This window comes from Gadus macrocephalus, chromosome 11 (genome assembly GCF_031168955.1).
Source record: "Gadus macrocephalus chromosome 11, ASM3116895v1".
Lineage (NCBI taxonomy): Eukaryota > Metazoa > Chordata > Actinopteri > Gadiformes > Gadidae > Gadus > Gadus macrocephalus.
The window spans coordinates 19,394,029-19,408,893 of NC_082392.1; the positions used below are offsets into that span (position 1 = coordinate 19,394,029).

Sequence of the window (14,865 nt, forward strand, 5' to 3'; positions counted from 1 at the left end):
AGATCTCAGAGCGAGTCTTTTAATTTAGTGAGATTTGGTTAGAAACTATAACAAACAGACCGGATCGAGCAAATGGTGAACGAAAAGAGGTTGTGCCATACACTGATAAAACCAGTTTGAGCCTGTCCATTACAAAAACAAGCACTTTGAAAGGACATACATCAATGGGACACTATTGCCCCATAGGGTAGGGTTACATTGCAGCCCGTTTCTCAGCTGCAATGGCTGAAGCCCTCTAAACTAGCTTATTGCTCTAAACTAAACCAATTAAAAATAAACGTTTTTTTCTAATTATTCACTTAAACCGAAAATGGTGGGAATAATATATTGCCTAAGTAGAAAAATATCTACCCTTCAAGAGATTCCGAGTTCAAACCAGCCAGAGGCACTTTGGTAAACAAAACACGAATAAACACAGTTATCGATAAAAATGAAGGAACAATCCACTGGTTTCGCTCTCTTGCTGTAGAATTTTAATTTGTCAGTGATTAACCCCTTTTTGTGTCAGTCGCTGCATAGCAATTTGGAACAGGAATGTCACTGAACAGTCTCAGAGATAGCGGTTAGGATGACAGTTGCTAAAACCGTACACTCTATCTACGCAGATTTAGAGATAAAGTAAAATTTTAATATATGAATGGTAAACGTAAATCAACTCTTCCAATTTTTGGACCTAACCCTAACAGTAAATGGCATTTTCGGTGAATGAAAGACCTGTGCATTGTTTCCCATGTTTAATGTACAACACCTTGTTGTACGTCGATAAACATTGAGCTCAGCTGAGGCTGATTGCGCTGTTGCATTATGTTCCGTTGTGTAACAGGAAAGTTCGAGACGCCACCGGCGTTGACATCAACATGCGTGTCGGAGTGCATTCTGGGAACGTGCTGTGTGGCGTGATCGGGCTTCAGAAGTGGCAGTATGACGTGTGGTCACATGACGTCACACTGGCCAATCACATGGAGGCAGGAGGTGTACCGGGGTGAGATGGCTGCCCATAATGACCCCATTGAATCAAACCGTTTCCACAATGGCCATGATTTCTTTGTAATACAATTTTTAATTCACAAAGTTGTTGAACACATGCGAGGGCGAACTGGTCTAAAGGACCTTTGTCGGGGATGCTTGCACCATTTTACGTTGGTTAAATTGAATATATTCAAGAATCTAATCTCAAATCAACAAGTCTGTATCATGGCCACGTCCACAGAAATTAGGCTCTGAAAAAATACGTTATCACTCAATTTGCCTATTGGTGTCAGGCCCAAGACCCAACGGTGTGTGTCTGGAGTCAGAACACACACGTTCGTTTTTTTAACGGCACCAATGACACCACCGCCTGTGTCCCTCCGGCCAGGCGAGTCCACATCACCTCGGTGACGCTGGAGCACCTGAACGGGGCGTACAAGGTGGAGGATGGGGATGGGCAGGAGAGAGACCCCTACCTGAAGCTGCACGGGGTCATCACCTACCTGGTTATCAACCCTAAGGTAGAGCCAAATGCCAAGTACTAACATTGTTAGGTTAACCCATTCCCCGTATACATTAGCCCTAGCTAGGAGAAAATGCTCCACAATGCTAAAGACTATTTTTAAGTGCAAGAATGTACTACAGACAATAAGTGAGTACATTAAGTGCCAGGGCGTACAACATACAATAAGTGCGTACATTGAGTGCCAGGACGTACAACATACAATAAGTGCGTACATTGAGTGCCAGAACGTACAACATACAATAAGTGCATACATTAAGTGCCATACACGACACGTGACATCATGTTAAATTAAAACTGACAAGTCACATCACGTTCAATGAAAGCAGACCAGTGACATCATGTCCAATGAAAACCGACCAGTGACATCATGTCCAATGAAAACAGACCAGTGACATCATGTCCAATGAAAACAGACCAGTGACATCATGTCCAATGAAAACAGACCAGTGACATCATGTCCAATAAAAACAGACCAGTGACATCATGTCCAATGAAAACCGACCAGTGACATCATGTCCAATGAAAACCGATCAGTGACATCATGTCCAATGAAAACCGATCAGTGACATCATGTCCAATGAACACAGACCAGTGACATCATGTCCAATGAACACAGACCAGTGACATCATGTCCAATGAAAACTGTATGGAAACCACTGCTTCCCACCCACCCTCCGTCCATCCAGGTGGAGCGTCGGAGCCCCCAGCAGCACTACCGGCCCCGCCACACGGTGTACGGGGCCAAGATGAGAGCCTCGGTGCGCATGACCCGGTACCTGGAGTCCTGGGGGGCCGCCAAACCCTTCGCCAACCTGCACCACCGGGACAGCATGACCAACGAGAACGGCAAGATCAACACCGTCGTGAGTACCGGAGTCTGGGAAGGAAAGCGCACAAACGCAAACACAAAGGTGCTTCAAGGCTGATTGGATTAAGTTCCTCTTTTAAAGTGGAGAGATAAATGGCTCCCCCTTTGTTTTCGTTCCATTTTTAGTCTATCCTTACAGAGTGAACTCAAATTGAGCTCAATTTTTGTGTTTTTTTGCCGCCGATTACAAAAGCTAACAAGGGCTCAGTTTGGCTAAACCCTGATTCCTCTCCCTTTTCCTTTCTCTCTCTCTCTCTCCCTCTCTCTCTCTTATATCACTTCGGGTTTGTCAGGACGTGCCAATGGGGCAGTACCATTTCCAGCGGAGATCAGAGAGGTAAACTGCCGATTTAACAACATATCTGCATAATCCAAGGGGGGGTGGGGCATGCGAGATTATTCCCTAGCATGCAGCCCTGGCAGATTTGGTTTGGCTACGTCTGCCGTGCTGCAGGCCTAGTTGCTTGCGGGCTGAATAGGCAGTGAAATCACGAGAATGTCTTTGTTCTCTGTCTTTTCCCGCTGTGCGACGCAGAACCAAGTCCCAGAAGAAGCGCTTCGAGGAAGAGCTCACAGAGAGGATGATCAGGACCTTTGATGGGATCAATTCTCAAAAGTATGCGTTCTGGGGTATTTATGATGCTTAGTGAGATGGAGCATGAGGAGAGATAAAACAGGGTATGTGGGTTATGCACCATCGTGGGAGGCCCCTGCTTTTGATGACGCTGTGCATATGAATGTGTTTGATGATTAATGGAGTAAGATACTAAGTAATTTACAATTCCCTGACCTGTTAATTACACAAAAGATAGGTAGTATGACTTTGTAGCTAAACTCACTTTCATCCAAAAAAAACAACAATATATGTTCCAATATGTGTTTTCTCGTGTCTCCAAATTGTTCTTTAATTACGTACTTTCAGACAATGGCTTAAATCCGAAGACATCCAAAGAATATCGTTATTCTTTCACAACAAGTCCTTGGAGAAGGAGGTAAGACACACACACACACACACACACACACACACACACACACACACACACACACACACACACACACACACACACACACACACACACACACACACACACACACACACACACACATATACACACACATACACACACAGGCAGCATCTGGCAGTGGCTCGGCGTTCCGGTTTGGCACAGCCGCTCGGAAGGAAAACCCTGAAACGCATTGACACCCACACCCACACCCCTACTTCCCCTGAAAGCCCTGGCACATCACAGGCGTAGCTGCCATGTCTGCCGAGTGAAACACACTGAAAGTGAGCCGTGGAGGCCGATGGCGAACACATCGGCAGTTCTCAACCAGAGGGGAAGTGACTTATTTTCCTTTCTGACGTTCCAGTACCGGGCGACAACTCTGCCGACTTTCAAGTACTACGTGACCTGCGCCTGCCTCATCTTCTTCTGCATCTTCATCGTGCAGATCCTGGTCCTGCCAAAGTAGGTGTGCTGTTTCCTCTCGACCACGGATGATTAATATGAGTGAGTTGAGTTTGGCTCTCGGCTCATCTCTAAGGTGGCTGGACACTCCTTACGGTTAACCAATTTTTTTTTTGCCTGTCTGTATGTATGTATGTATGTATGTCAATTATGGCACCCATTGCCCTCCCGATCATCCCTGGATGGAGGGATCCCCCACTCTGAGTCTCTTCTCAATATTTCTTTCTTGCTAAGGGAGTGAATTGAATCGAGAGGACCCCTGGATTGTAGCTGGATTTATGTCTATGTCTGTTTTTGTCTGCAGAACGACCATCTTGGGGATCTCCTTCGGGATGTCTTTCCTCACGCTCTCACTGATCCTAGTCATCTGCTTCATCGGACACTTCCTGGTGAGGAGCCGGCTCCGGCCAATCAGAAGGGTACCCTTCCGCGGTTATGTATTGTGCCTGACACGCGCTGTACTCTGTGGTCGTCTGGTGTACCATCCGTCCATGTTCAAATAGATTCTAATTTACGCCGAGTCATATCATTACCCATGATCAACAACCTGCAACAAAAAAACGTCTTACATCCAAATGCTAATGCATAGATGCAAAAGCATAGCTAATATCTTAGCATGTAATGTGCTTACACACAGCCAGCTAGTGTGTCGGAACCCTAACTATAAATGCTCCCTAAAGAGCTAGCTGTCGCCTTGCATGGATTTCTCCGTCATCGATTTGTTAATGTTTCTATGAAACGTTGTAAGTCGCTTTGGATAAAGGCGTCTGCTAAATGCCATAAATGTAAACTAAAGATACCATTTTGTCCCACGCCTCTCGTTTTACTTGGCATTTTGTGGATGACGAGATCCACTTCAGATTACGTTTCTTCTGATTGTTAAGGAGTCAGCTTGGGGTTCCCGCTGCCATCCCTAGCCCTCCACGTTGTACAAAAACTGGTTGCGATAGAGAGCAGAATGAAACAAAAAAAGGATAAAGTTGAACAACAGAGAAAAGCTATTCAGCCCCGGGCTGTAACAGGATGACTCATTCTCCTCCAACAAAGACGTGTCCCTGGTTGTTGCTCTGTTCTGGTTAACTGGCTCCTGTGAGAGGATCCTGCTACCTTGCTCTTGTTTGACACGTTGCCCACAGCGGCAAAACAACGGATTTAGAGACTCTCAGACTCTGTTGCATTTTATTTTCTTTCTTGGTGTTCCTCTGTGATTCACTTTCTTGTTTACAACACAATAGCTGTCACTTCTCTATATATATACATCTGTGTGTACGTTCATGTGTGTTCATGTGTGTGTGTACGTATGCATATCCACTTTTTCAATCGAGAAAAGGGAGAAGCAAAAACATACAAACAACATTGCAACACATAAAGCCAAACCAAATCTTTTTACCAGGTTGAACCACTTTTTTTTTCCCTATTTTCACATAAGAAATCAATAAACACAAGACCAGAAGGGTGAAAAAGGAAGCCATGGTAACGGGACACGTTCAGACACTCACTCCATCTACCTCATGTAGATAGATATCAGGGTGCGACGATGAGCCACACTATCACTGTGGTTCTGTATTTCTCTCCCATCCATATGACGTAAATATCTATAATTATCCACCGCTGTTTTCTTGTCCTCCATCAGAAGACTGAGGACAGCTCAGAGATGAATGGGCAAGCGATTCAAGCTCTGACTGTTATCATTATCTTCCACAGTCGAGAGACTCAACAGCTACAGGCAGGGTCAGACACCGGAAAGCAGTTGTCCTGAACTGGGCGTGCTAAAGCTAAGAGTCGAACCGCCTGAGCTCTGAGCTAGTAAGTGAGTTGACATTTCAGCGCCCCTCGCTAAATGTACATTTTACAGAGCGAGAAATTAAAAGCCACTCATGATAAATTGCGGCGGTGCAATTAGTGCCTTCATTTGAATAGCGTGGCCAAACACTGAGTCAGAAAGCTGTTATGTCCGACTCTGTTTTTCCATTTACTAATGGAAGCCAGAAGGGAAAAGAGAGAGGGGGGGGGGGGGGGAAGAGTGTGAAAACCAGAGCCTTCTTTGGGACTGATGTGTGCCAATCTTTCCTTCACACGTTATTTGACATTGACTGCACTGAACATAACACACTATTACCGTCGGTGATGAGTTGAAATGTCTTGACAAATTGAGCCTTCGGTCAATCACGAAACACTTATTGTTTATAGTGCGGGTTGTGCAAACGGTCCAATTAGAAAGAGGACTCTTTTATTCTAAATGATTGATGTGTGAGCAATGTGTGCGCTTGTGACATACGTGTGCACGTGGGAACATGTGTCTGTGCTCACACGTGCACACGTATGTATATTCACACATTTATATACATTCACACGTGCACAGACGCTAACGTGCACACATGAACACGTGCAAACCTGCGCGCATGCTCACGCGCACACGCGCTCACGTGCACACATGCCTGTTGCCCCCAGCACTGCAGTAAGAGCACGTCGGCCTCGTGGACCTGGTTGCTGCGCTCGTCCGGTATCATCGCCAACAAGCCGTGGCCCCGCATCACGCTCACCATGACGACCACCGCGCTCATCCTGGTCATGGCCGTCTTCAACATGGTGAGGCGCCGCAGTTGTCCGTCACTGTGGAGGTGGCCCCGGTTGCCTGGCAACTAACGAGGCTTCACACGGAAGCGGATTACGGTCGCCCTCGGTGACCCCCTTGACGCTCAATAGCCTCTCGCCTTAATGGGCGAGGGTGTGTTTAGACGGTCGGTGGGGGAACGTGTGAGGATTGGGGCGGCGGCTGGATGCATGTACTTGGAATAATAGTAAAAAAGAGTAGAATCAGATCAGAGGAAGTTTGTTCCATTTCTTCTCAGTGTCAGAATTAGCTGCTTCAGTTTTAGAAATTAAAAAAAATTAATTAAAAAATTCTATTCGCTAGCATGCTATGGTTTAGGGCTATACCATAACCCTTAGTCCCAAGAAGTCTGAAATACTCTCAGTCAAATTTTTTTATTTTTATTTGTATGCACATTATAATAACTGAATTAAACATGATATGGAGGCCTAAGATACAGGACTTGGATATGGTTGTATGTGCCTGGGGTTACTCTAACCTTTTTGAGATGCTAATCCACTGATTTCAGGCAAGTGGATGGAACCAAGGATAACTGTTGACTCAAACTTCCTCTTCAGACTTCCTTCCTTCCTCTCAATATTCTCATCTTCTGCAATGTGTTAAACATCTGGAACAAGAAAACAATGAAATGGACTCAATAGTTAGCTGGAAATGGAAATGAGCCGATACATTGTATATTCCGCATATTATTTTATTTTCAAACTGCCATTTCTCTTGTACACAGTTCTTCTTGGGGGAGTCTGTGACCTCGCCTGTTACGGTTTATAATTCATCCAATGAGACGTTTTTTTACAACAATGGACAACCAATGAGCTCCATTGATAAAAATGGCTTCTACCTCCCGGTAAGTTGTGTATAGTAAACATAAATCGGAATAATGCATGTGTGAAATCAAGTTAAGTGCATCAGTGTATCTTTTTAATACCAATTGAAACCCCTGCCAAGTCAATTGCGAGTGTGTTTATCTGTTGTGTTGCTGTTTGTCTATGTGTGCGTCTGCATGTTTACGTTTCTCTCTCAGTGTCCTCTGCTAGTTATAAAACAACTTGTGTAGTATTCAGCGTTATATATATATTCAGTTAAGCCCACTTTGCTAAATGGAGCAATTTGGGTCAAGTCGTCGACCTGAGGAAGCCAGCCTCAGAGGATCTTCCCTCTACCTCTATCTTCCTACTTTTTGAACTCCAGCCTTAAACATCTTAAGATATCCAACCCATCTTCCCAATCTCTCTTATCTCCTATACTCTGTGTCTGCCGGAGGCCGTTCTGCTTGCTTCCTAGCTGCTCCACCATGGCATTGGCTCATGTTCCCAGGAGCGGTTGTTGCGGTTGGCCTCTGCATCACTAGTGGTGTGGGTCTCTGGGTGTCAACCCTCTGAGGATTGACCTCCTCCCTCGTGGACGGTGATGGAAGTATAGCAGCAGCCGTACACTGGATACAATCGGTTGTCACTCTCTCGCGTGGCATCCGATGAATCATTTACGAAATGCTAACATGAGAGGATTTTGTAAACGCGCTTCTTCAATGGGCTGTTTCTACATCAAAACAGGCTGCACCAGTTTTGTCTCACTACTTTGATGGGGACTGAAAGTCCTTCTGCATATGTCGGCAGAAAGTGCTGCTGTTTTGGAGGGATGCCGCATACCTCTACCCGCTGAGATGTCAACAATGGCATCCGCACTCTTTTCATTTATAGATCATTGGTTTTTAGCTCAATGCCTACTTAGCACGCAACGTTGTTTATTTAAAATAGCCTTGGGTGGACTGTTTCACACGCCCTTTATGGCCTAAAGAACGATCCGTTCCACCACTTATCCCGGGAATGGGAGGGTTGGGCGCCAGTGTTTTTCTCGGTACCTCTGACATCACCACTCAGATGTTAATGTCTGTTTGTAATGTCTGAAACAGCTGCTGTATCAGATCGGCTGTGAGATAACATGGGAGCTCTTTTGGCCAATTCCAACAAGTGATCTGCGCGTAACACATAAAGAAATGATCACAATACTTTCTAGTAGTGACTCCATTACCACCTTCATTTAGTCTGTTATAGTGTTTCTTACTCGTGGAATATTTGCCCGCCCGGCAGGATTTTGAGTCCTGATTAACAGTTTTAAGATGATTTACTCATTAGACTGAGTTATTTTTTGTAAACACCCATTTGAAAAGTGTTCAAATATTCTAAGCGTCTTTGAAGCAAGCATAAAAGGCTGAGTGCCTTTTAATCTCAAGACTCAATTATGGACCCTTCGCTGAAAGTATTGCTCTGCCAGCCGTTTTAACATCCGCAACATATAGCAACCCTCTCCTTCTCCTTCGTTCCCTCCCCCTGCCCTCCAGTACTTCATCTACAGTTGCATTCTGGGCCTGATCTCCTGCTCGGTGTTCCTGAGGATCAACTACGAGCTGAAGATGATCATCATGCTGACAGCCGTGGTGGTTTACAACATCATTATACTGCAGACGCATGCGTCCCTGCTGGATGAATACAGCACGTTCCTGTACAGGACGGAGACGCTGGACAGGTGAGCGGGCGAGAGTCGATGGATAAGGGTGGGAGAGAGGGAGAGAGAGAGAGAGAGAGAGAGAGAGAGAGAGAGAGAATCTGCTAAGCTGGGTTCAGGAGAGAGGGGGGGGTAGAGAGAGAGAGAGGGAATTTATGATTGACGAGAGGCATGGATGGAGATTTGAAACGGTGTGCGCCAACACACAGCCGCTGAAACATTTCTCTCTCGCTGATCGATGCAATGTCACGGCGGCGCACCCAGCAACGCTTGATCAAACAAGAGTTAGCACTCTGTATCCATCCCCGACACCTTCACACCCCGCGCCCCCCCCTCCCCTACGGCGAGGGTCCGCGTCTCGTCCCGTCGCCGTCCGCCGTCACCGTATCGCCGTGCGTCACCCGGTCGCCCTACGTTGTACCTTCCTGCTCTGGAGGTGTGGCCTGTGAATGGATCCAGGCGAAGGTTAGCGTGAAGGGGGATTCGGTGTCTTAGCAAACATTGACATTGAGACGGGCCAACGCAGAGCCACTGGATCCCAAGACCTCGAGTCAGATAGGGGTCTTTCGTAGGGCCATGCTCTTTGGCAGTTAATCCACCGATTTCCATATCCGTTCAATTACTCCCTTCCTGCGTCGAGACGTATCAGCATAACGAACTGATCCGTAGCAACGTGTTATTGGTCGAGCACTAGAATTTTTTTTAAAAACGTTTATTAAACGGTATATCTCCCATTGCAAAAAGGCATCAACACTTGAATTAATGAGTTTTTAATATGCTGCCGCTGGCCTGGCTCAGACCCAATATAATCACGTTATCCCCTTAAAAATTCATCCTAAATGTTCCGAACATGCAGCGACAAACGTCAGTTTGCCACGCCCATTTTCCCTGCATATGGTGTCCTGCCTTATCGGACACCTTCCTAGCGATAGGCTAAGGCCACAGTCATTGTCTCCCTATAGTCTTGACACCCAGGGTGGGGTGACTGTCTTCTGGTCGACATAAGGTCAATGAAATGTGAACAAAATGTCAATGCCAGGTCTGGGAAGAACCGTGTGTGTGTGTGTGTTTGTGTGTGTGTGTGTGTGTGTGTGTGGGTGTGGGTGTGGGTGTTGGAGTCTGTCGCATCACCATTAGAGGATGTGACGCATGATCGAAATGCATGTAGACCAGGGACATACAGAAGCCGTAAAAGCCATGAATATATAAGATAACCTCGCCTTTGCCATCGTCTAAAACCCACCGATCCGGACCTGCATTGTCCAGCGTTCCTTGTCACGGTCCATGAGCGGCTAAACGGGAAAGAGATGGGAAAACCTTGGTGTTGGCTCTCAGGGAAAAGGTTAGAGAACAAGGGAGAGTGATTGTGTACCGAGACCTTAGGACACTGTCCAGAATAATGGTGTTACAGGAGTGGGATATGAATGATTGACTATTGTTCGATTGCCGGGCAAAACCAAACTGTTTTCCATTTTGTTGACACTTCAGCTTCAAGCATCAGGATTTCTCTGCGATTTAGTTGAGTCTCTTTTTTTTTGATTTCGGTTTTCAGTGGTACTTTCAAATCAATACTTTGACGCTTTATTGTTTATTGATACCCTTCACATGCTGATATAAATAGGACAACTTTGTATTAACAGAAAACGAGGTCAACCACTCTCTCTCGTGGTCCGACAGGCCTCATACAGGCCATGTTATCAAACTGGTACTAGCGTCAAGGCCAACGTTTCAGAATGTATTTTGGTCATATTTGACATTGTTTGGTGTTACTAGCGTGCAGCCGCTCGTACGATTAAATATGCCGGGATAGAAAAGAATGGGTGTCGTGGGTGGTCGTGCTCCTCAGTCTGCCGGTAGAAATTCTGATACCCGAAGACGAGCCACATGTCAGGGCATAACCCGAGTGACAGCCCTGACAGAGTGACAGCTGGGAAAAGGGCACTCTGTTAGCCAATCATGACGGCTGGCTGCAGACTGCTGGCTTGATCCTCTGGGGTATTCCCTTTTATTTATTCCTTGACGCCATGTCATTCCCCACTGCACTTTTTTTCTCTTTTTGTTTCATTTTGTCGTTTAAACTGTCACTGTCATAAGTGAGGCCAATTTCCACAAAAACAGTAGAACATTACAGCACTGAAGTATGAGGAATCCTTTTTAACTCTATGTACCTTTTCTATTTAGTTAATCTTTCTTTTCTCCTTTCTATTGTCCTCTATCGAATCTTCAACCCACATTGATTCTTCCCTCCCCCATTCACCTATCTCTCTCTCACGTGGGACTGTTCCTCTTCCTCCCCTCTCTGCCCTAGGCCCGGTGTTCTCAAAGACCTGAAGACAATGGGCTCTATCTCCCTCTTCATCTTCTTCATCACCCTTCTTGTGCTGGCCAGACAGGTAGGTCCACAGCATGGCTGCCCTGACACTATCGTCCTCATCTCCACCCATCCATCTAGGGCCTCTGAGACTCCTTTGAACTGTGCATCCATTGTTTGCATCCATTTTGTTTAGTAACATTGACTGAAAGAAGACCTACTGTCCAACCAGTAGGGAAGCGAGTGTTAAAGGGGTTGTGTTTCTTCGGACGAATGTACTATTGTAAGTCGCTTTGGATAAAAGCGTCTGCTAAATGCCCTAAATGTAAATGTATTCAGCTGTCTATATATAATATTTAAAAATACACGTTCATTGCATATCGTTTTTACAACCTATTAACGCCAACGACAAAATGGCCCCTAATGTGTCAGAACCAGCAGGGAGGAGACGTCAAACACTTTGGTCATTTCAGTCAGAAACCATTCGCCACAGGTGTTTCTCATAACAGTGATTACGGCTCTGCTACTTTCATGCGCAGGTTGAATTATCTTTAATAATGACCGTTTCCTCTTTGAAGGGTCTATCCCAGACGTTAAACGGATGGCTCATTTAAAATGTTATGAAAAGGGTGCGGGACTGGAACAAATAGGATCATGCTTGTGATTGGCCAGGCTTATGAATGGTCCCATTGGTCAATGAGGTGTGAGGTTCCTCCGTATTCTAGACATCCTGCCTCAATAACATTCAGGAAGTGATAGTGGCTGTTTCCGAATGTGCACGTATCCAAACATTTGTCACCGTTTTGACTACACACAGTGAACACAAAAACCAAAAAACAAACCTGAATTGAAGGAAAGTACAGATTACCAGGGACTTTAAGAGACTTATGCAAATGCTGTGAAAGCAGACCGCTGAGAGCCTGCTTATTCCCCTTCCCTTGACACAGGTTCCTGCCACTGATTAATGGCCGCCAGGCTGCTCTGGGTTGTGTTGCTGTGAGAGTTACCTGCTGTGGGAGGCTGGGACCACAATGTCTGGGTTTTTATCTTTCTACAATGCTTCTGGTGGCCTTTAGCAGAGTTTTTATGACATATGGGCCAGACTCCCCCTGGAATGGCTGAAACCGGAGTGTGCAAAGTCGAGGCTGCCTACGTACTGTTGGTGGTGTTCAGGCCAACTGGGTCTGGATTCCCTAGAATGAGACGCGGTGAGGAACCATGAGGCTTGGACACTGTGCCTTGAGGGGTACTGTAACTGACACACGCATGGAGCGACAGTAATAACAAGCAAAAGTCGATAGAAGCACGGAGAACGGTGCAGTGCACATATTCACGCATCATATACAGTGAATCGAGACAAAGCTAGTGAAGCTTACGACTGTGTGTGGTGTGTGTGTGTGTGTGTGTGTTTCTCTCTGTCTGTGTGTGTGTGTGTGTGTGTGTTTTTTTGTTGGTGTGTGTGTGTGTCACTTTTGTCTCCTGGTTTCGTCGAACTTGCCACTTCGGTCTCTGTCTTACAACTGGTTTCCGCGGAAACCAAAGAAGTCACAGAAGCACATATATTTCCCATCGGGTGATCCTAGGGTATTCTCAAATACCCTAGGTAGGTATGAAGAAGCCCCGCCACGTCAAAACAGATGGCTTCGTAATCTTAATGTGCTACTGTTACTCTAAGCTGGGATCCGACTGAGTCAATGTTATATCATTATAAACAGTGATTAAACAAACATGTATTGTGTTGTTGCGTGTCTGTGTGTGTCAGGGAGTGTGTGTTTAACGTGTAGCCTTGAACAGAAATGCTTGTAGGCTCTCAAAAAGGGGAGCAGAATCCACATGGACGAGGATACCGGCTATCAACAATCGAACCCCTGAATGAAAGGCAGCTGACCTCCCGAGTTATCGCTGTGTTGTGCAATACCAAGGCCTGTTCTGACAGATGTCTGTGTCCTAGGCATGGACACGGACATCTTTATGTTGTGGATCCGATTAGTTCTGTGCTGCTGCGCCGCATCAACATGCTTGTTGCATGAGCACAATTTGCATAATTATTTTGCTTGCATTTTCTATTAGGATGACAAATGTGTTTTTAGGAATGTGTCATCAGGAGATAGCAGTGGCCCCGTCTTAAGCCTCATGAATTCCTTATGAGTAGAATGGTTTCGGAGGTGTTGTTAAGATCGATATCCTCCCATAGTCTTTCAGCCTCTGTTTCACTCCTGTTCACAGCGAGCAAAGTGGCTGTCGGATGACTTACCACACACATTCATCCAAAAGGAATCTCTTCATATTATCAAGATACATTTTAACGTTTGAAATTAATCGACCGACGACTGTTTATTGAAATAAACAACAGTGCATCCACACAGTGAATCCCCAAATCGTGTTTGCGATTAATACATAACACACAGCGAAACCAGTTGTGTTTCTTTATTTTATTTTACGCCCTCAAGCCATAATGTGTTCATCACATGGTGAAACGGCAAGTGCTCATGTAGGTAAGATGTAACAACGTTAGGCTGAGAAACAGGTTATTGAACCTGCGTACCATCTTCCCCTCCTCTTCTTCCTCTGCCAGCGTCCGTAAGCTCAGCTTATCTCCCTCCCCTCCCACTTTGTCTTAGCCAGGCTGATCCCTTGTTGTTCACCCACCTCTTATCTGCATCCAGCGCAGAGGCCGTGTATGACTGATGGCTTCACCGAAATTGATTTTTGTGGGGGGGCGAGGAGGTTGAGGGGGAGGTACAACAAACAACATCAACAAAAGACAGTTACTTGGAAATGGATTTATGGAATACTTGATGGAGACGACAATGATGTTGCATTGCGGTTCGTCTCATTTCACGACCGATCCAACACAAGAGACACTTTCTTGTGAATATTTAAAATGTAACATTTGTCAAATGCAGCCTTTTTTTTTGGTGGTGAAAATTGATATAGAGCATGAATAGATCCATTGTGTTTTCAACATTGAGCCAAAACTCTTGCTGACGCTTTTTGTTGAGTAAAATATAAAAAGAAAATACCTCATTGTCATCACTACAATTGGGAATTATTTTTTGTCTCTGTCTCTCTGACTCTGTCTCTCTCTATTTCTGTCTCTGTCTCTCTCTATTTCTGACTCTGTCTCTCTCTATTTCTGTCTCTCTCTCTCTCTCTCTCTCTCTCTCTGCCTCTCTGTGTCTTTGATGGAAGCAACGCTGTGCAGCTGTACCTACAGCCTCTTCACCTCTGTGTCCTCTTGTAACAGAATGAATATTACTGTAGGTTAGACTTCCTGTGGAAGAACAAGTTCAAGAAGGAGTGCGAGGAGATCGAGACCATGGAGAACCTTAACCGCGTGCTGCTGGAGAACGTTCTGCCCGCGCACGTCGCAGAACACTTCCTGGCGCGCAACTGGAAGAACGAGGTGGGCGAGAAGGACCTGACAGCCGGGGGCAGATCCCAAAAACGTTGCGTAAAAAAACTGATCTTACCACCAGAATGGCGTCCGAGACGTGTGGTTACATTGGTACGATCCACCTCCAATGTGGATCCAACGTTGGCTTGTGGGAAGTCTGTACTGTTTGGAGTACATTGGCAAGGAAATAGATCGTTTAAATGGTCGGC

General features: G+C 45.6%; 1 protein-coding gene across 1 annotated transcript in view; it reads left to right on the top strand.

Annotated features, from left to right (window-relative positions):
- The window catches only part of adcy2a (adenylate cyclase 2a), a 40,461-nt gene that overhangs the window by 20,181 nt on the left and 5,415 nt on the right, over positions 1-14,865 (top strand). The window contains exons 7-19 of the mRNA XM_060064880.1: positions 824-982; positions 1,358-1,490; positions 2,182-2,358; positions 2,657-2,700; positions 2,899-2,979; positions 3,286-3,355; positions 3,735-3,832; positions 4,137-4,221; positions 6,284-6,421; positions 7,171-7,290; positions 8,785-8,969; positions 11,257-11,341; positions 14,507-14,665. Of these exons, the coding sequence (XP_059920863.1) occupies positions 824-982; positions 1,358-1,490; positions 2,182-2,358; positions 2,657-2,700; positions 2,899-2,979; positions 3,286-3,355; positions 3,735-3,832; positions 4,137-4,221; positions 6,284-6,421; positions 7,171-7,290; positions 8,785-8,969; positions 11,257-11,341; positions 14,507-14,665 (1,534 nt within the window). The remainder of the gene's footprint in view (positions 1-823; positions 983-1,357; positions 1,491-2,181; positions 2,359-2,656; positions 2,701-2,898; positions 2,980-3,285; positions 3,356-3,734; positions 3,833-4,136; positions 4,222-6,283; positions 6,422-7,170; positions 7,291-8,784; positions 8,970-11,256; positions 11,342-14,506; positions 14,666-14,865) is intronic.